This window comes from Bubalus bubalis, chromosome 13 (assembly GCF_019923935.1).
Source record: "Bubalus bubalis isolate 160015118507 breed Murrah chromosome 13, NDDB_SH_1, whole genome shotgun sequence".
Classification (NCBI taxonomy): Eukaryota; Metazoa; Chordata; class Mammalia; order Artiodactyla; family Bovidae; genus Bubalus; species Bubalus bubalis.
The window spans coordinates 16,529,403-16,549,619 of NC_059169.1; the positions used below are offsets into that span (position 1 = coordinate 16,529,403).

Sequence of the window (20,217 nt, forward strand, 5' to 3'; positions counted from 1 at the left end):
AGGCTGTATATTGTCACCCTGCTTATTTAATGTACATACAGAGTACATAATGAGAAATGCCAGGCTGGATGGAAGCACAAGCTGGAATCAAGATTGCTGGGACAAATATCAATGACCTCAGATGTTCAGATGACACCACCCTTATGGCAGAAAGTGAAGAAGTACTAAAGAGCCTCTTGAGGAAAGTGAAAGAGGAGAGTGAAGAAGTTGGCTTAAAACTCAACATCCAGAAAACAAAGCTCATGGCATCCAGCCCCATCACTTCATGGCAAATGGATGGGGAAACAATGGAAACAGTAAGATAATTTTTTTTTGGAGGCTCTAGATAGTGACTGCAGCCATGAAATTAAAAGATGCTTGCTCCTTCTAAGATAAATTATGACCAACCTAGATAGCATATTCAAAAGCAGAGACATTACTTTGCCAACAAACGTCCATCTAGTCAAAGCTATGATTTTTCCAGTAGTCATGTATGAATGTAAGATTTGGACTATAAAGAAAGCTGAGTGCCAAAGAATTGATGCTTTTGAACTGTGGTGTTGGAGAAGACTCTTGAGAGTCCCTTAGACTGCAAGGCGATCCAACCAGTCCATCCTAAAGGAAATCAATTCTGAATATTCATTGGAAGGACTGATGCTGAAGCTGAAGCTCCAGTACTTGACACTTGATGTGAAGAACTGACTCATTGGAAAAGCCTCCGATGCTGTGAAAGGTTGAAGGCAGGAGGAGAAGGGGACTACAGAGGATTAGATGGTTGGATGGTATCACTGACTCAATGGACATGAGTTTAAGTAAGCTTCAGGAGTTGGTGATGGACAGGAAGCCTGGTGTGCTGCAGTTTATGGGGTTGCAAAGAGTCGGACACAACTGAGTGACTGAACTCAACTGAGACACTTTGATGATGGTCACTCTGACTGGTGTGAGGTGAAACCTCACTGTAGTTTTTTGCTTTTTTTTTTTTTTTTTTTTCCATTTTTTTCCACTATAGTTTTGATATGCATTTATCTAATAATTAAAGATGTTGACCATCTTTTTCTGTGCTTTTTGGCCATCTGTATGTCTTCATTTGAGAATGTCTATTTTAATCTGCCTGTTTTGTTATTTTTTCTTGTTGTTGTTCTGCATTTATTTATTTATTTTTGATATTGAACTGCATGAACTGTTTGTATATTTTGGAGAGTAATCCCCTGTCAGTTACTTCATTTACAAATATTTTCCCCATTCTGCAGGTTGTCTTTGGTATTTTTTATGGATTTATTTGCTGTGCAAATGTTTTTAAGCTTAATTGGGTCTTGTTTGTTTATGTTTTATTTTATTTTCATTACTCTATGAGGTGGGTAAAAAAAAAGCTTGCTGCAACTTATGTCAGAGAGTTCTCCCTATGTTTTAATCTAAGAGATTTTAGTGTCTGGTCTTACATTTATGGCTATAATCCATTTTGAGTTTATTTTTGTGTATGGTGTTAGGGAGTGTTCTAAGTTTATTCTTTCACATATAGCTGTCCCGTTTTCCCAGCACCAGTTATTGAGGAGACTGTCTTTTATCCATTGTATATCCTTGCTTCATTTCTCATAGGTGACACAGGTGTGTGGGTTTATCTCTGGGCTTTTGGTCCTGTTCCATTGATCTGTATTTCTGGTTTTGGAGCCAGTAGCATACTGTTTCAATTACTGTAGCTTTGTAGCATGGTCTGAAGACAGGGTGTGTGATTCCTCCTAGCTTCATTTTTCTTCTTTGTTTTTCTCAAGATTACATTGGCTATTCATGATATTTTGTGTTTCCATATAAAGTGTAAGCTTTTTCTAATTCTGTGAAAAATGCCATTGGTAATTTGATAGGGATTTCATTGAATCTCTAGATTGCTTTGAGTAGTTTGCTTGTTTGTTAGTTTACAGTAAGTTTTCCTTGAGATCTTTTATCATTTTATCTTTCTTTGAATGGGTTGAGGTCTACATAACTGTAGCAAGATGACCTTCTGAACATTCCAGGTAGTGTCCTGTAGTTGGATGGAGAAAACCAAGTTTACTATTAAGCTTTTTGTACAACTTAGGTTTTAGATTTTAGCTTTAGGGCTATGTTTGTCTCTTGATTGTAGGTGTACTGGGCTGAGAAAGATTCTCTGTAGCAAAGCAGTATCCTCACTGCTGTGTGGGTCCCAGATAAGCAGTTTTTGGAATGTGTGGCATGAATTCACCATCCCTCACTATTCCATAACAATAACCCTAAATCAAGTCCTTAATAATGCAAAAATGAGAGTAATATTTTAGATTTAAAAGCACTGGTTCTTAGAACCCATTGCCTTGTTTTTGTGATTTCAACTGCAACTACATTGGATGTAGAAAGTGAAATTACATAATGATAATTGAAGCATAAGGATAAAAATCTGAATAATGACATCCTCACCTATATTACTGAGATATACAGTCAAGTGTATCTCAATCCAGGTGGGATTAACATAATAAAGGACAAAAATGGTAAGGACCTCAGTGAAGCAGAAGGGATTAGGAAGTGGTGGCAAGAATACACAGAACTGTACAAAAAAGATTTTAATGACCTGGATAACCATGATAGTGTAATCATTCACCTAGAGCCAGACATCCTGGAATGAGAAGTCAAGTGGGCCTTAGGAAGCATCACTATGAACAAAGCTAGTGAAAGTAATGGAATTCCAGTTGAGCTATTTCAAATCCTAAAAGATGATGCTGTGAAAGTGTTGCACTCAATATGCCAGCAAATTTGGAAAACTCAGCAGTGGCCACAGGACTGGAAAAGATCAGTTTTCATTCCAGTCCCAAAGAAAGGCAATGCCAAGGAATGTTCAAATTATCATACAGTTGCACTCATTTTGCCTGCTAGTAAAGTTATACTCAAAATCCTTCAAACAAAACTTCAGCGTTACATGGACTGGGAACTTCCAGCTGTACAAGTTGGGTTTAGAAAAAGCAGAGGAACCAGAGATCAAATTGCCAGCCTTCACTGGATCATAGAGAAAGCCAGAGAATTCCAGAAAAACATCTGCTTCATTGACTATGTGAAAGGCTTTGTGTAGATCACAAAAAACTGTGGAAGATTTTGAGAGAGATAAGAATACCAGTGCACTTTACCTGTCTCCTGAGAAACCTGTATGCAGGTCAAGAAGAAACAGTTAGAACTGGATGTGGAACAATGGACTGGTTCAAAATTGGAAAAGGAATATAACAGGGCTGTATGTTGTCACTATGTTTATTTAACTTATATGCAGAATACATCATGCAAAATGCCAGGCTGGATGAAGCACAAGCTGAAATCAAGATTGCCAGGAGAAATATCAGTAACCTCAGATATGCAGATAATACCACTCCAATGGCAGAAAGTGAAGAACTAAAATGTCTCTTGATGAAAGTGAAAGAGGAGAGTGAAAAAGCTGGCTTAAAACTCAGCATTCAAAAAACTAAGATCATGGCATCCAGTTCCATCACTTCATGGCAAATACATGGGGAAAAACTGAAAGCAGTGACAGATTTTATTTTCTTGGGTTCCAAAAATCACTGAGAACTGTGACTGCACCCATGGATGAAATGACATTTGCTTCTTGGAAGGAAAGCTATGGCAAATCTAGACAAAATATTAAAAAGTAGAGACATCGCTTTGCCAACAAAGGTCTCAATAGTGAAAGCTATGTTTTTTCCAGTAGTCATATAAGACTTGTCAATGGATGTAAGAGTTGGGCCATTAAGAAGGTTGAGGGTTAAAGAATTGATGCTTTCAAGCTGTGGTGTTGGGGAAGATTCTTGAAAGTCCTTTGAATTGTAAGAAGATCAAACCAGTCAATCCTAACAGAAATTAAACCTGAACATTCACTGGTAGGACTGATGCTGAAGGTGAAGCTCCAGTACTTTGGCCACCTGATGCGAAGAGCTGACTCATTAGAAAAGACCCTGATAGTGGGGAAGATTGAAGGCAGGAGGAGAAGAGGGCAACAGAGGAGGAGATGGTTGGATAGCATCACCAACTCAATGGACATAAATTTAACCAAGCTCCAGGAGTTGGTGAAGGACAGGGAAGCCTAGCATGCTGCAGTCCATGGGGTCTCAGAGTAAGACATGACTTAGTGACTGAACACCAACAACTTTGTTAGTTCTTTCTGAATTCATAATATTTTTAAAATTTTACTTGTTTATTTGACTGTACTGGGTCTTAGTTGGGGCACTCGGGGGTTTTAGTCTTCGTTGTAGCAGGCAGGACTTTAGTTGCAGCATATGAACTCTTATTTGTGGCATGTGGAGTCTAGTTCCCTGACCAGGAATCGGACCTGGGCCCCCTGCATTGGGAGCTCAGAGTCTTAGCTATTGGACCACGAGGGAAGTCCCTCATTTTTTTTCTGTATTATTGTCTCATACAACAGAAGTAGTATTATGAGTAAGACTATCATCACATACAAATGATTTAAATACTGTAAAGGAATCTTCTCACTACTATATATAAAATAGATAACTAAAAAGTACCTACTGTATAGTACAGGGAACTCTATTTAATACCCTATAATGACATATATAGGAGAAGGCAATGGCAACCCACTCCAGTACTATTGCCTGGAAAATCCCATAGATGGAGGAGCCTGGTAGGCTCTAAGGGTCGGACACGACTGAGCGACTTCACTTTCACTTTTCACTTTCATGCATTGGAGAAGGAAATGGCAACCCACTCCAGTGTTCTCTGCCGGGGTCCAGCCCCGGTGGATCCAGGGAATTCAAAGCGGGGATGGCGTTGGCTAGGATCAGGAAACAACTGCTTAATTAAATGTTAATTAAGGATATAAAGAGTAATAGAATAAGGATAGCTCAGTGAGGAAATTCAGTGGAGAAAAGAGGCTGAAATAAGGATAGCTCAGTAAGGAAATTCAGTGGAGAAAAGAGGCTGAATAATTCAGTCAGAAGGTGAGAGAAAGAACGACATGGGGAGACCAAGTTTCGGTGAACAAGGCCCGCACTTTATTTTCCAAAGTAGTTTTTATACCTTAAGTTATGCATAGAGGATAATGGGGGAAGGGGTAGAGTCATGCAGTAAGCCAGGCTTTCTTCCTGCAAACTTATCATATGCAAAAGTTTAGGTGATTCACATCATCTTCTGGCCCAGAGGCCTGTTAACATTTTAAGACCCTTTCTTCAGAAAACTTATTTTTCTCTAAAGGTGATTAGCCAAGCGCCACCCTCCAAAAGCATTAGATACAGTTGCATTCCTACAGAGCAAAGGTGTGGTGGGCTATAACAAGAAAAAGAATTAACTCAAGGGTCCCAGGTTACAAACATTAAAGCTACTATTTACACCAATTATATTAATCAATACACTGCTAGGGACACAGCAGGTAAGGGATATGGAGACTTAGCAGCAAACATTGGCCCAACAAGTGAAAAACCCTTCACCAATACAATTTCTAATCAATCTTTTAACTGCTCAAAGGAATCTGTATTTAGACAGTTTAGAACATCTCACGCCTCTCACAGTTGGGAGGCTCTGAGCAATCACATGTGGCCGGAAAAACCTATTCAGGCAAGCTAGAGGACTTCCAAACGAGTTTGTAGGTTGAAACACTATCACACCCAGGAACTTTATTAACTGGAGCTGTAAGTTAACTCTTTTTTTCAGAGAGAGGTAGTGGGGGACAGCCCCCCGTAAAGTCAGAGGTGTAGGTGAGAGCAGAAAGTAGGCAGACTCTGGTTTTGGGGGTAGATGCTCTAGAATTTCCAGGGGGACTCCTGAGGCTCGATCCCGCCTTTGCGTATGCCGAGCCTCCTTCCTCATGACCTTTGCCACGGGCGGAGTGCCTCACGCTGGCTCCTGGCAGTGATAGAATTCTAGTTGAGCTATTCCAGATCCTGAAAGATGATGCTGTGGAAAGTGCTGCACTCAATATGCAATATGCCGGCTCCCGGCAGTTCTCACCTGGAGAATCCCAGGGATCGGGGAGCCTGGTGGGCTGCCATCTATGGGGTCACACAGAGTCAGACAGGACTGAAGCGACTTAGCACCAGCAGCAGCAATGATATATATGGGAAAATAATTTTAAAAGAGCAGATTATATGTTTATGTCTGGCTAATTCACTTTATTATACACCTGAAACTAACACAACTTTGTAAATCAACTATACTCCAATAAAAATCATAAAAATAAAGGAGTCCTCTTTGTACAGTGACAGAAGGAACTGTGTGAGGAGTCGAGAAGTAACTGACTTTATTCCTCTTCTTCCTCATTTAGCTTTGGATCTCAGGGAGGTTGGCCTGGTCCTGTCTCTCACTCTCACACTCACGGGGCTGTTCCAGTGGTGCGTCAGGCAAAGTGCCGAAGTGGAGAACATGGTGATGTTTATCTTTCTGTTCTTAGCCTTTTCAGGTCTCCTTGCTGTTACGTGGCATAAAAACAATTCTTATGTAAAATAATAAAACCATTACTTTTACATCATTTTACAAAGTTTTTAACATTCTCCTCCATCCGCTTAAGGGCTTCCCTGGTGGCTCAAATAGTAAAGAATCTGCCTGCAATGCAGGAGCCACAGGAGACTCAGGTTCGATTGCTGAGTTGGGAAGATCCGCTGGAGAAGGGAATGGCTACCCACTCTAGTATTCTTGCCTGGAGAATCCCCATGGACAGAGAAGCCTGGCAGGCTACAGTTCATGGTGTTACAAAAAGTTGAACATGGCTGGGCGACTCTCACTTTCTATCTGCTTAAAGTTAATGTAAAATAATAATAATAATATATATATATATATATATATATATATTTCTCAGTTATATGTATGCCATGTCAGAAGGTTTTACATTCCTCACAAACTGTCTTCAAATACAATAAATGTTTCTGTAGGAGGGAGGTTCTGAAATTCTGAAGACAATATAAGCTAATTTCTCAGCAGCTTGTTTATATTTCTTTTTGAATGGGTAATTCCTTATTTTTGGTAAAAGAAAAGAAGCCAGTGTTTTGAGGTTTATTTAATATAGCATCCACAAAGGACAGAAGTAGGAGTCTGATTGCACATGCTAAGACCTGAGATATTCTGAATCATAGAAAAGCAAATATGAAGATATAAAAGCAGAATATTTCATTTATAATCTGTGAACATCCATAAACAAGACCCTCTGACACTAATTCATGTGATGTCATATGCGTTTCAGATGATTTCAGTAGAAAGGGGGATTGAATATGCAGACCTTGAGAAAGAAGCACCCTTGGAACTTGAGTATCGTCCACCACCATCCTGGCCTCATGGAGGACACATTAACTTTCATTATATTAACTTCAGATACAGCTCATATGGGCCTCTGGTATTGAGGAACCTGGGACCACTCATTCTCTCAGGACAAAAGGTTAGTTTAAGCCATTTGCCTCTTTAAATCCAGCTAAAGATTTAGCACCACATCTGCTCTTGGCTTCCTTGTCTGTGTCAGGGGGACTCTGTTCCTAATGGATGCAGATTAGATCAGTGACATTGTAGGTGAATCTTCTTGGAAACCGACCATGAAATGGAGATACCAGCATTTTTTTCTGTGTGTTGTGAAGTCGCTCATGGTAGTTGATGGGCCCTGGCTCCATCTTAACCTGACCCAGGACACTATATATCACACCTGATTATTCATACACAGTCTTGGATGTCAGCGTTATCTTCCTGGCCCTAACTCTCCAATATCTCATTCCTTTCCATCTTTTCTTGTTTGTATTTCTGAAATCTCCTCCTCCTCCTATGGTACCCTCTGATTGCAGCCTCCTTCTCTGTCCCTTAGCCCTTCCTATAGCCTTGTCCTCCACTCATCCACACTGAGTTGCCATCCCCCTGTCCTCCCCCCACATACTGATTTTTTCTTTAGAACAGATTTGATCCTTACTGGGCTAGGTAAGCTGCTGCTGGAACCAGAGCATAGTCTCAAGTCCACTCCCACAGGGGCCATGGGGCAACCTTGTGTCCAGCAGAGAAAAGCCTGAATAATGACCAGTCATGAGTGAGGAACCAGGGCCTCAGATGGAGGCAAGGTCTAGAGACTGGCTCAAAGTCAAAAGCAAATGGAAGGGAGCAGAGAAGATCTGTGTGGGAGATGGCAGAGAGGCTTGTGACCTGGGCCTGCCAGCATCCATGTTTGCTGGTGATGTTCCTTCCACACTCAGCTTGAGGCCCTCAGCTGGGACCAGGAAAGAGTTTTGAAGAAGAGAGTAAACCAGAACAGACAAGGTGGTAAGAAGCTCTTCCCCATCTTCTTCTGCAACCAGTATGTCTTCTGACTTACACACATGCCCCCCTGCACTCGGATTGTGTGTAGGTTCTCTCAAAGCCACGTCCTCCCTGTACCCAGTGCACACGCTGGTCAACTACATCAGAAACCCTTCCCCTCCCTCATCTGGATGGTGAAAATCTTGTTTTCTGAGTCAACTCTAATAAATCTCTGAGACCCTCAGTTCTTCCTTCAGTTCAGTTCAGTTTAGTCGCTCAGTCTTGTCTGACTCTTTGCGACCCCATGAATCGCAGCACAGCAGGCCTCCCTGTCCATCACCAAATCACGGAGTTCACCCAAACTCATGTCCATCGAATTGGTAATGCCATCCAGCCATCTCATTCTCTGTTGCCCCCTTCTCCTCCTGCCCTCAATCCCTCCCAGCATCAGAGTCTTTTCCAATGAGACAACTCTTCGCATGAGGTGGCCAAAGTACTGGAGTTTCAGCTTTAGCATCATTCCTTCCAAAGAAATTCCAGGGCTAATCTCCTTCAGAATGGACTGGTTGGATCTCCTTGCAGTCCAAGGGACTCTCAAGAGTCTTCTCCAACACCACAGTTCAAAAGCATCAATTCTTCCGTGCTCAGCTTTTTTCACAGTCCAACTCTCACATCCATACATGACCACTGGTAAAACCATAGCCTTGACTAGACGGATCTTTGTTGACAAAGTAATGTCTCTGCTTTTTAATATGCTGTCTAGGTTGGTCATAAATTTCCTTCCAAGGAGTAAGCCTCTTTTACTTTCATGGCTGCAGGCACCATCTGCAATGATTTTGGAGCCCCCCCAAAATAAAGTCTGACACTGTTTCCACTGTTTCCCCATCTATTTCCCATGAAGAGATGGGACCAGATGCCATGATCTTAGTTTTCTGAATGTTGAGCTTTAAGCCAACTTTTTCACTCTCCTCTTTCACTTTCATCAAGAGGCTTTTTAGTTCCTCTTCACTTTCTGCCATAAGGGTGATGTCATCTGTATATCTGAGGTTATTGATATTTCTTCCGGCAATCTTGATTCCAGCTTGGGCTTCCTCCAGCCCAGCGTTTCTCATGATGTACTCTGCATAGAAGTTAAATAAGCAGGGTGACAATATACAGCCTTGACATACTCGTTTTTCTATTTGGAACCGGTCTGTTGATCCATGTCCAATTCTAACTGTTGCTTTCTGACCTGCATATAGGTTTCTCAAGAGGCAGGTCAGGTGGTCTGGTATTCCCATCTCTTTCAGAATTTCCCACAGTTGATTGTGATCCACACAGTCAAAGGTTTTGGCATAATCAATAAAGCAGAAATATATGTTTTTCTGGAACTCTTGCTTTTTCAATGATCCAGTGAATGTTGGCAGTTTGATCTCTGGTTCCTCTGCCTTTTCTAAAACCAGCTTGTACATATGGATGTTCATGGGTCACGTTTTGCTGAAGCCTGGTTTGGAGAATTTTAAGCATTACTTTACTAGTGTGTGTGATTAGTGCAATTGTGCAGTAGTTTGAGCATTCTCTGGCATTGCCTTTCTTTGGGATTGGAATGAAAACTGACTTTTTCCAGTCCTGTGGCCCCTGCTGAGTTTTCCAAATTTGCTGGCATATTGACTTTCACAGCATCATCTTCCAGGATTTGAAATAGCGCCACTGGAATTCCATCACCTCCACTAGCTTTGTTCGTAGTGATGCTTTCTAAGGCCCATTGACTTCACATTCCAGGATATCTGGCTCTAGGCCAGTGATCACACCAACGTAATTATCTGGGTTGTGAAGCTCTTTTTTGTAAAATTTTCGTGTGTATTCTTGCCACCTCTTCTTAATATCTTCTGCTTCTTTTAGGTCCATACCATTTCTGTCCCTTATCAAGCCCATCTTTGCATGAAATGTTCCCTTGGTATCTCTAATTTTCTTGAAGAGATCTCTAGTCTTTCCCATTCTGTTGTTTTCCTCTATTTCTTTGCATTGATCACTGAGGACGGCTTTCTTATCTCTCCTTGCTGTTCTTTGGAACTCTGCATTCAGATTCTTTTATCTTTCCTTTTTTCCTTTGCTTTTCACTTCTCTTCTTTTCACTGCTATTTGTAAGGCCTCCTCAGACAGTCATTTTATTCTTTTGCATTTCTTTTCCATGGGGATGGTCTTGATCCCTGTCTCCTGTACAATGTCATGAACCGCATTCCATAGTTCATCAAGCACTCTATCAGATCTAGTCCCTTAAATCTATTTCTCACTTCTACTGTATAATTATAAGGGATTTTATTTAGGTCATACCTGAATGGTCTAGTGGTTTTCCCTACTTTCTTCAATTTAAGTCTGAATTTGGCAATAAGGAGTTCATGATCTGAGCCACAGTCTGCTCCTGGTCTTGTTTTTGCTGGCTGTATAGAGCTTCTCCATCTTTGGCTGCAAAGAGTATAATCAATCTGATTTTGGTGTTGACTATCTGGTGATGTCCATGTGTAGAGTCTTCTCTTGTGTTGTTAGAAGAAGGTGTTTGCTATGATCAGTGCGTTCTCTTGGCAAAACGCTATTAGCCTTTTCCCTGCTTCATTCCATATTTCAATAACATTTGCCTGTTATTCCGGGTGTTTCTTGACTTCCTACTTTTGCATTCCAGTCCCCTATAATGAAAAGGACATCTTTTTTGGGTGTTTGTTCTAAACGGTCTTGTAGGTCTTCATAGAACCGTTCAACTTCAGCTTCTTCAGTGTTACTGTTTGGGGCATAGCCTTGGATTACCGTTATATTGAATGGTTTGCCTTGGAAACGAACAGAGATCATTCTGTCATTTTTGAGTTTGCATCCAAGTACTGCATTTTGGACTCTTTTTTGACCATTATGGCTACTCCATTTCTTCTAAGGGATTTCTGCCCACAGTAGTAGATATAATGGTCATTTCAGTTAAATTCACCCATTGCAGTCCATTTTAGTTTGCTGATTCCTAGAATCTCCACGTTCACTCTTGCCATCTCCTCTTTGACCACTTCCACTTTGCCTTGATTCATGGACCTGACATTCCATGTTCCTATGCAATATTGCTCTTTACAGCATTGGACCTTGCTTCTATCACCAGTCACATCCACAACTGGGTATTGTCTTTGCTTTGGCTCCATCCCTTCATTCTTTCTGGAGTTACTTCTCCACTGATCTCCAGTAGCATGTTAGGCACAACCGATCTGGGGAGTTCCTCTTTCAGTATCCTATCATTTTGCCTTTTCATACTGTTCATGGGGTTCTCAAGTCAGGAATACTGAGGTGGTTTGCCATTCCCTTCTCCAGTGGACCACATTCTGTCAGACCTCTCTACCATGTCCCACCTGTCCTGGGTGGCCCCACACGGCATGGCTCAATTTCACTGAGTTAGACAAGGCTGTGGTCCATGTGATCAGATTGGCTAGTTTTCTGTGATTATGTTTTCAGTGTGTCTGCCTTCTGATGCCCTCTCGCAATACCTACTGTCTTACTTGGGTTTTTCTTACCTTGAACGTGGGGTATCTCTTCATGGCTGCTCCAGCAAAGTGCAGCTGCTGCTCCTTACCTTGGATGAGGGGTATCTCCTCAGGGCCGGCACTCCTGATCTTAAACGTGGAGTAGCTCCTCTCGGCCCTTTTGTTCCCATGCAGCTACCTCTCCTTGAACGTTGAGTTGCTCCTCTTGGCCACCGCCCCTGACCTCAGAGTGGGGTAGCTCCTCTCTTAGTGTCTTATATATTCTTTTAAGATAGGATTTATGTTACACCTATGTTCATAGCAGCCAAAAGTTGGAAGGAACTAAATCCTTACAATTCAGCCTTAAAAAGGAAGAAAATTCTGACCTATGGATAAACCTTGATGACATCCTGCTGAATTAAAGAAGCCAGACACAAAAGGGATGAATACTCTGATTTCGTTTATGTGAGGTTCCTAGAGTAGTCAAAGTCAAGAAGACTGGAAGTAGGATGGTGGTCTCCAGGGACTGGGGGAGGGGAAGTTGTTTCTTTAATGGGTTTAGAATTTCAGTTTTAGAGGCAGGAAAAAAACAAATATCAAGCTTGGTTGCACAGCAATGTGAATGTACTGAACACCAAACTGTCCCCTTAAAAATAGTTAGGTAAAATTTTTGTTTGTGAATTTATCATAATTAAGAGAAAACATAGCACCTTTGACATGCTTTGTAACTTGGGATCTGTATCTCATAGTACTTTGAGACTTTTTAAAATCAGGGAGCATATTGTTTTCAGAATGTGGCATTCTACAGGGCACAGAGAAGGTGTTGAGGGACTGCTGGTTGTGAGGGTGAGTGAGTTACATAGGTGCGAGCAAGCAGGAACCAGCACACACGCACACACACACACATGACAACTCCATAAATAACTGAAAAAACTGATCTTTAAAACTCTTACCACCCCAGATCCATCTAATGGCTGTAGCTGTAATTTAATGAATGAAACCCTGGTAACATGAAAGAATATTCAACTTAATGCTGAATGCTACCTAGGGAGCAGTTTCAGTTAATCACAGGGCAATAGCTCCTTCCTAATTATTTCCAGTTTCATTGTAGGTCAGGAAAAAGGTGAAGTGCTGTGTCAGGAAAACATTAAACACAGCTCTTGATACAATCTTGTCCCTCAGAGCACTATAGGTGATGTTTACTTACTCTCAGACAATGTGTCTGTTAGATTTGTAAATGTAATTCTGTTAACCTACACTTGTCTTAAATTTTCCCCAAAGTTATAAAATGTGAATTATCTAAGAAACCCTGTAGTACAACTTAGAAACATAACAGATTCTTATTTCTCCTTCTTAAGACCTACAAATTATAGGATTACTGAGATTCTAAAATGTTTGAGGGAAAAGTGAATTTGGAGACTGAATTAATAACTGCAGTAAGTTGACTTTTGATCTGTAGCTTGGTCCATTCTCAGTATCACTGTTAGCTTCATTTATGTGTTTGGAAATGATACCCGGGCAGTGTGTTCATAAAATGATTTCACCCCACCTGTGTAGATCCCAGGTTCCCTCTCCTGCTCACCTGTCCCAGCACCAGTCACTCCAGGACACCCCTTTGGTGTTGGATTTGATTGAGAGAGGGGACATGAGAGTGAACCAGCCCAGCAGAAGTGGGGCTTTGTTTTCTTTCCCTCATTTCCTCTTCTGTCCCGATTTCTAGAAGTTAGAGTCAATAGAAAAATATAGTAGGTACTATGCAGGATTTTAATCACAAAAGAAATAGCAAGTGAAAATAAAGAACCAGGACTCCCCTGGAAGTGCAGTGGATAAGAATTCACCTGGGGTGCAGGAAACACTGGTTCAATCCCTGGTCTGGGAAGATTCCACATGCCGCAGAGCAGCTAAGCCCTGCACCACAACTACTGAGCCCATGTGCCATAACTACTGAAGTCTTTGCTCAGCAACAATAGAAGCCCCCTCAGTGAGAAGCCCGTGCACTGCAACAGGGAGTAGCCCCCACTCATCACAACTAGAGACAGCTCTTCCAAGGCAATCAGGACCCAGAACAGCCAAACATAAAAGCCAACGTGAGGTAAATAGGACCCTAGACTTCCTGGTTAGAGTCTGAAAACAGGCTACATTTTTCATTTAGATGATTTTGTGGTTGATTTGATCATTTTAGAGAATCCTGGGCAATAAAGTATTTTCCAGCTCTCAAGGTAGATTGATTTTGCTTTGGTTTGCTCACAGCTATTATTTGGATGATACATTTTTACAGACGCTTAGTAGACCGTGCTATAATGTGCAAAAGTATTAGTTTCTTACATTTTCTCCTTTTTTACATAATATTTCCTTAAAATGCACTCTCCTTACTCCCAGACTGTCCCCCTTCCCCTGTTGGCTTCCTAATTCCTTGTGACTCAAACTGTGGTGCCAGAGCAGCAGCACCTGCATCTCCTGGAGCTTCTTAGAAATGCAGAGTCTCAGGCTCACCCAGACCTCTTGACTCAGCATTACAGCTGAACATAACCTCCTCCTTTCCCTCCCATGGGCAGTTTTTGATGAGTGATAACCTGTGATTCCCAAGAAATGTGCTTTGACAGTTTGAACTTAAGAATTCCCAAATCTCTGTTGTGACTGAGCAGGAGGCTCTAGAATATTCTGTGCCACTAGATTTTCTTACCTTTATGCTCTATAAATTGCACTTTTACATTATAATCTAATTCTGTGTGATTCCACTGTATTATTTGTGTCTTTCCAGTGGAGTCTGTCTTCCATCACAGGCATTTTTCATTCTGCTGTCCCGCCTTCCCCACACCAGCCTCCTGCAGGGACCAGGGGGATTTCCCACAGGCTCAGCCCTGTCTGGACCTGGAGTCAGAGACAGCCCAGTGCAGCAGTATTTGTGTGGCTGTTTCACCATCTGATGGGATAAAAAATGAGTCTTGCTGCCCCAAGCAGGGCATGAGGTCTGTTTGAACTGTTCCCCAGGCATCATGTATCCCACTTAGCTGCAGGTTTCTCTCAATCTGGTTGTGGGTGCCGGTTCTTTCTGCTGACAGCTGGTCCACCTGACTTCAGGTACCCTCTTTGTTCCTGTTCACCATATATACACTTGTGTCCACATCATGCTTTAAGTTTCTGACTGTAAGTTCTCTATGGTAGGCCTGTTTTTTTAACTGAAACTACACCTCTCCCCACTCTCTGTGTTCTAGCTACACAGAGGGACATGATAAGATGTCAGGCCATCCAGATAATAAAGAGTCCTATCAGCAGATGGAAAAGAGGCCAAAAGATGTGGATTTGAGTCCCATACTGCTATTTATGAGCTCTGATATTTCAGACAGACTAAGTTATCTAAGCCTCAATCTTTTCTTGTGCAAAATGGACGTGATAGGATGTAACGTGTAGGGTTGATGTACAACTTAAAGAACATAAGACATGTAAAGCACCCAGAGTAAATGCTTGGACAAAATGGTCATTATTTTCATAGGGTGTAAAATGACCATAACCACTTGCATTGCAGAAAGTGTTGTCTGCCCCATGAAAATGAGCTGTTGGCCATTTGAAATTGTATTTATGGCTGTAGGATCCATCTGCTGTATCTGTCTCTGTCTGATTTATCTTATACCTAAATAATATGGTAATAGATTTTCCATAAATTTCTCTGGCCTGAGTTAAAAATCTCATCTCCCAGTGGAAGTTTCTTTGTCTCAGGACACCACAGGTAATACAAATAAGAAAAAGTCAAGTCCAATACAGATCCTGATGTCAATGTATACAGTCTAGTTGAAGAAACGAGAAAATGGCTATATTAACTTTGTAAGCTAGAAAGAGGTCACAATATTTATAGACATTTATATAAAATGACATAACATCAGCTAGAGTTAGAACAAGCCCACATGAGGAGACAGGGAGAGCATTTTCAAGGAATTAGACATGTGAGACAGACTTAGTGATGTGTGGTTAGGGTTTCAGCAGGTGGAAATGCATGTGAAAGGCATTCTTGGAGGTAAGACCAAGATAAGCAAAAGCATGATGCTCTGATCCAGTGAGTGAAGACCTAGACATCTGCAAAGCATTCAGGAAAATGAACTACCAAGTGTGTAACACATGTTTTTGCATTCAACCCTCACAATTACCTAGTGATGCCAAGGAAGCTGACTCATGTACATGAAGTATGAGAGGACAGTTTTGTAGAAGAGACATCCTAGGGTGTAGTGTTGGATGCTGAGCTGGCATTTGGGAGTTTAATTTGAGAAGTGAGAGCACATGGACCAGAGGGGGCAGGTGCAGGGGGTAGGGAGCCGGGAGCTGTTTTCCCTCCAGTAAGACATCATGGGAAAGTGATGCCACTTTTTGGAATCAAATTGATGTCAATTAAAGAAAAGTTCTAACACCTGGATCTGTGAATGCGCAGGGAAATGGGTGGGAGTAAAAAATGGTATCATACTTCTGGAGGGTAGGTTAGCAGCTTAACAGCTTCCTCTGAAAATGTTCATACTTTGTTGTTGCTGTTCTACTTTGTTGTTGCTGTTCAGTCACCTAGTTGTGTCCGACTCTTCACAAACCATGGACTGACACACACCAGGTTTCTCTGTCTCTCACCATCTCCTGGAGTTTGCCCAAGTTCATGCTCATTGTATCAGTGATGCCATCCAGCCATCTCATCCTCTGTTGTCCCCTTCCCCTTCTGTCTTCAGTCTTTCCCAGCATCAGGGTCTTTTCTAATGAGTTGGTTCTTTGTGTCAGGTAGCCAAAGTATTGGAGCTTTAGCATCAGTTCTTCCAATGACTATTCAGGACTGATTTCCTTTAGGATCGACTTCCTTGATCTCCTTGCTATCCAAGGGATTCATACTTGCTGTCCAAGGGGTTCATACTTGGCTCTCAGCAGTTCCAAATCTGAGAATTTATGTGAAGGAAATGCTTAAGGTTGTTTCCAAAGATTTAGCTTCAGGGATATTTAACGCAGAGTTATTTCCAGTAGCTAACTATTTGACACTGCCTAAATATCCAGCAATAGAGGATTTGTTAAATAAATGATCACATGTGCTATAATATTATGAAAGCATTACAAAATACTAAATGAAGACACATATAACAGTATGTTCACATTAATCCCATTTTGCTTAAATATGTGAACTGTGTCTTTAAGAACACATACAAAAAAATACAGAAACACACAAAAAGAACACATGCAGCAGCCTAGAAAGTAAAAATATAATTTTAAGAATTTTTTTTCACAGTGCTGGGCTATAGCTAGTATTTATTTACTTTTTAAATTTATTTGCACTGATTATGATTAAGGAGTTTAATTTGTTTTTTAAATACTGTGAGCCTGGGAAAGAAGTAATGAGAATAAAGTAGGGAAGACGGATGAAGGGATTGTTTTGTGTGGGGCATTGGGTGTTGAATATGTTGAGTTTGGTGTGTGAAGAGAGATCCAAAAGCAAGTGTCTAATAAGTTGTGTCATCATCAGAGACCAACCTGGTTGGAAAAACAGAAAGCGGCCATTGCAAAATCAATAACAGAAGATTTTCTTTAAGAGTCTTTATAATTTTATTTATTTATTTATTTTTGGCTGTACTGGGTCTTTGTTGCTGCTTGGGCTTTTCTCTAGTTGCCACACGTGAGCCTCTCATTGTGGGGTCTTCTCTTGTTAAGAGCATGGGCTATAGGGTGCAAGGTCTTCAATAGTTGTGGCATGTTGGCTCAACAGTTGTGGTTCCCGGGTTCTAGAGCGCAGGCTCAATAGTTGTGGTGCACGGGCTTCGTTGTTTCACAGCATGTGGGATTCTCCTGGACTATGGATTGAACCCACGTCTACTGCATTGGCAGGCAGATTCTTTATCACTGAGCCACCAGGGAAGTCCCCCAACTGTCTTTAGATTGAAGAATGTAAGGTTACTGATACTGGTGACACTCTCCATGAGCAATTGGTAAAACCCTTTGGTTACTCAGAAAAGACATTCAGACTATAGCTTTGAAGACTGAACTCTGGAATAATCAGAGTCAGGTTTTCTGTGAGTTGCTTTTTTCTTTTTGGGGTGTTTGGGACCATGCAGCATGTGCGATCTTAGTTCCCTGACCAGGGATCAAATCCATGCCTCCTGCAGTGGAAGAACAGAATCTTAACCACTGGAATGAATGCCAGGGAAGTCCCCTGGTTCTTTAGTTCTCTTCACTGGAGTTTGGAACTCACAGTCCTGTGGTCATGAGCAGTCCTTGGTGCCCCAACATATCTCAGTCTATTTACCTAAAGTGTACAGATGTCCCTGTTTGCACAGATGGGTCAGTTACAGTAGAGCTGGTAACATGGGAACATACACACATTCTCACAGATCAGTTCTCACCTGTGTCCTGATGTGTGTTGATTTATGTATGAGAACACACAGAAATACAGGCACACCTGTTTAACTGTGCTTCACAGATAATACTTAAAAAAAAAATTGGACATTTATGGCAATGATGTGTCAGTCAAGTACAATGGCACCATTTTTCCTATAGCATTTGCTCACTTCATGTCTCTGTCACATTTTGATAATTTTTGCAATATTTCAAACCATTCATTATTATTATATTTATTATTCTGATCTGTGATCAGTGGTTTTTAATGTTACCCTATAAATGCTCAGATGGTTAGCATTCTTTTAGCAATAAAGTATTGGAAATTAAGGTATGTACTATTACCTTATATAATGCTATTGTACCTCATTAGACTACCATATAGTATAAACATAACTTTTATTTGCATAGAGAAACAAAAAATTCATATAACTTGCTTTATTTTGATATTCACATTGTTGAGGTAGTCTGGAGCCAAATACAAAATATCTTTGAGGCCTGCTTGTACACAGAACAGGTGAGCCACATATATACACACTACAACCTGCCTGCATGCAGAGAATGGCCCATCTATATCATATGAATTAGAGTTTAACATAAGGTACAAAATGTCCTGAGAAGCCTGTATGCAGATCAAGAAGCAACAGTTAGAACTGGACATGGAACAATGTACTGGTTCAAAATTGGGAAAGGAGTACTTCAAGGCTGTATATTGTTACCCTGCTTATTCAACTTACATGCAGAGTACAGCATGCAAAATGCTGGGCTGGATGAAGCTCAAGGTGGAATCAAGATTGCCAGGAGAAATATCAGTAACCTCAGACATGCAGATGATATCACCCGAATGGCAGAAAGCAAAGAGGAACTAAAGAACCTCTTGATGAAGGTGAAAGAGGAGAGTGCAAAAAGCTGGCTTAAAACTCAACATGCAAAAAGCTAAGATCATTGCCTCTGGTTTCATCGCTTCATGGCAAATAGATGGGAACACAATGGAAACAGTGATAGACTTTATTTTCTTATGCTCCAAATCACTGTGGACGATGACTGCAACTGTGAAATTAGAAGATGCTTGTTCCTTGGAAGGAAAGCTATGACAAACGTAGACAACAAATTAAAAAGCAGAGACATTATTTTGCCAACAGAGGTCCATCTAGTCAAAGCTATGCTTTTTCCAGTAGTCATGTATGGATGTAAGAGTTGGGCCATAAACAAGGGTGGGTGCTGAAGAACTGATGCTTTTGAACTGTTGTGCTGGAGAAGGCTCTTGAGAGTCCCTCAGACAGCAAGGCAATCAAACCAGTCAATCCTAAAGGAAATCAACCCTGAATAATCATTGGAAGAACTGATGCTGAAGCTGAAGCTCCAATACTTTGGCCACCTGATGTGAAGAGCCATTTCATTGGAAAAGACCCTGATGCTGGGAAAGATTGAAGGCAGGAAGAGAAGGAGATGGCAGAGGATGAAATGATTGGGTGACATCACCAATTCAATGGATGTGAATTTGAGCAAGTTCCAGGAGATAGTGAAGGACAGGGAAACCTGGCATGCTGCAGTCCATGGGGTCACAAATAGTCAGACATGACTGAATGATTGAACAACAATAAAATGTCTTATAGTCATTGTATTACCTTTATAAGATAATAAAATTAGGTAAACCCACTTTTCTTATGTTTAATCTCTATAAAGATAAATTCATTTTTGAAATGCCATGATTGATTTGACAGACTAAGATTTGAAACTTTAGAAGTATTCAAATCAGAAAACATGAAACGTTCCAAGCATTCTGATTATATTGCTCAGAAAGATTTAGTAGTTCTTTTTTTAAAGCCATGAGTTTTAAAACTTTACTGATTTACAAATGATCCAAGCATATCTTACACTATCATCAATTCCAGATTTTAAATATAGATGAAATAATCTCTTGGAAAGCTTCCTTCAGAGAATTTGCAGTCGGGCTTCCCCGGTGGCTCAGAAGGTAAAGAATCTGCCTGCAATGTAGGAGACCTGGGATCCATCCATGGGTCAGGAAGATCCCCTTGAGTAGGAAATGGCAACCCACTCCAGTACTCTTGCCTGGAGAATTCCCTGGACAGAGGAGCCTGGTAGTCTACAGTCCAGGGGGTTGCAAATTGTTGGACACAAGTGATTGACTAATACTTTCTTTCACTTAAAAATTCATTGGTAAAAAAGGCCAGTTTCTGCATATATATTTGAATGCAGTTTT

General features: G+C 41.0%; 1 protein-coding gene across 2 annotated transcripts in view; it reads left to right on the forward strand.

The window, feature by feature from the left end:
- The window catches only part of LOC102392665 (ATP-binding cassette sub-family C member 4), a 428,577-nt gene that overhangs the window by 370,855 nt on the left and 37,505 nt on the right, over positions 1–20,217 (forward strand). The window contains exons 24-25 of one of the 2 annotated variants that reach the window (XM_045162434.1): positions 6,236–6,336; positions 7,148–7,339. The exons of the other annotated variant lie outside the window; for it this stretch is intronic. Of the exons in view, the coding sequence (XP_045018369.1) occupies positions 6,236–6,336; positions 7,148–7,339 (293 nt within the window). The remainder of the gene's footprint in view (positions 1–6,235; positions 6,337–7,147; positions 7,340–20,217) is intronic. 2 annotated transcript variants of the gene reach the window in all.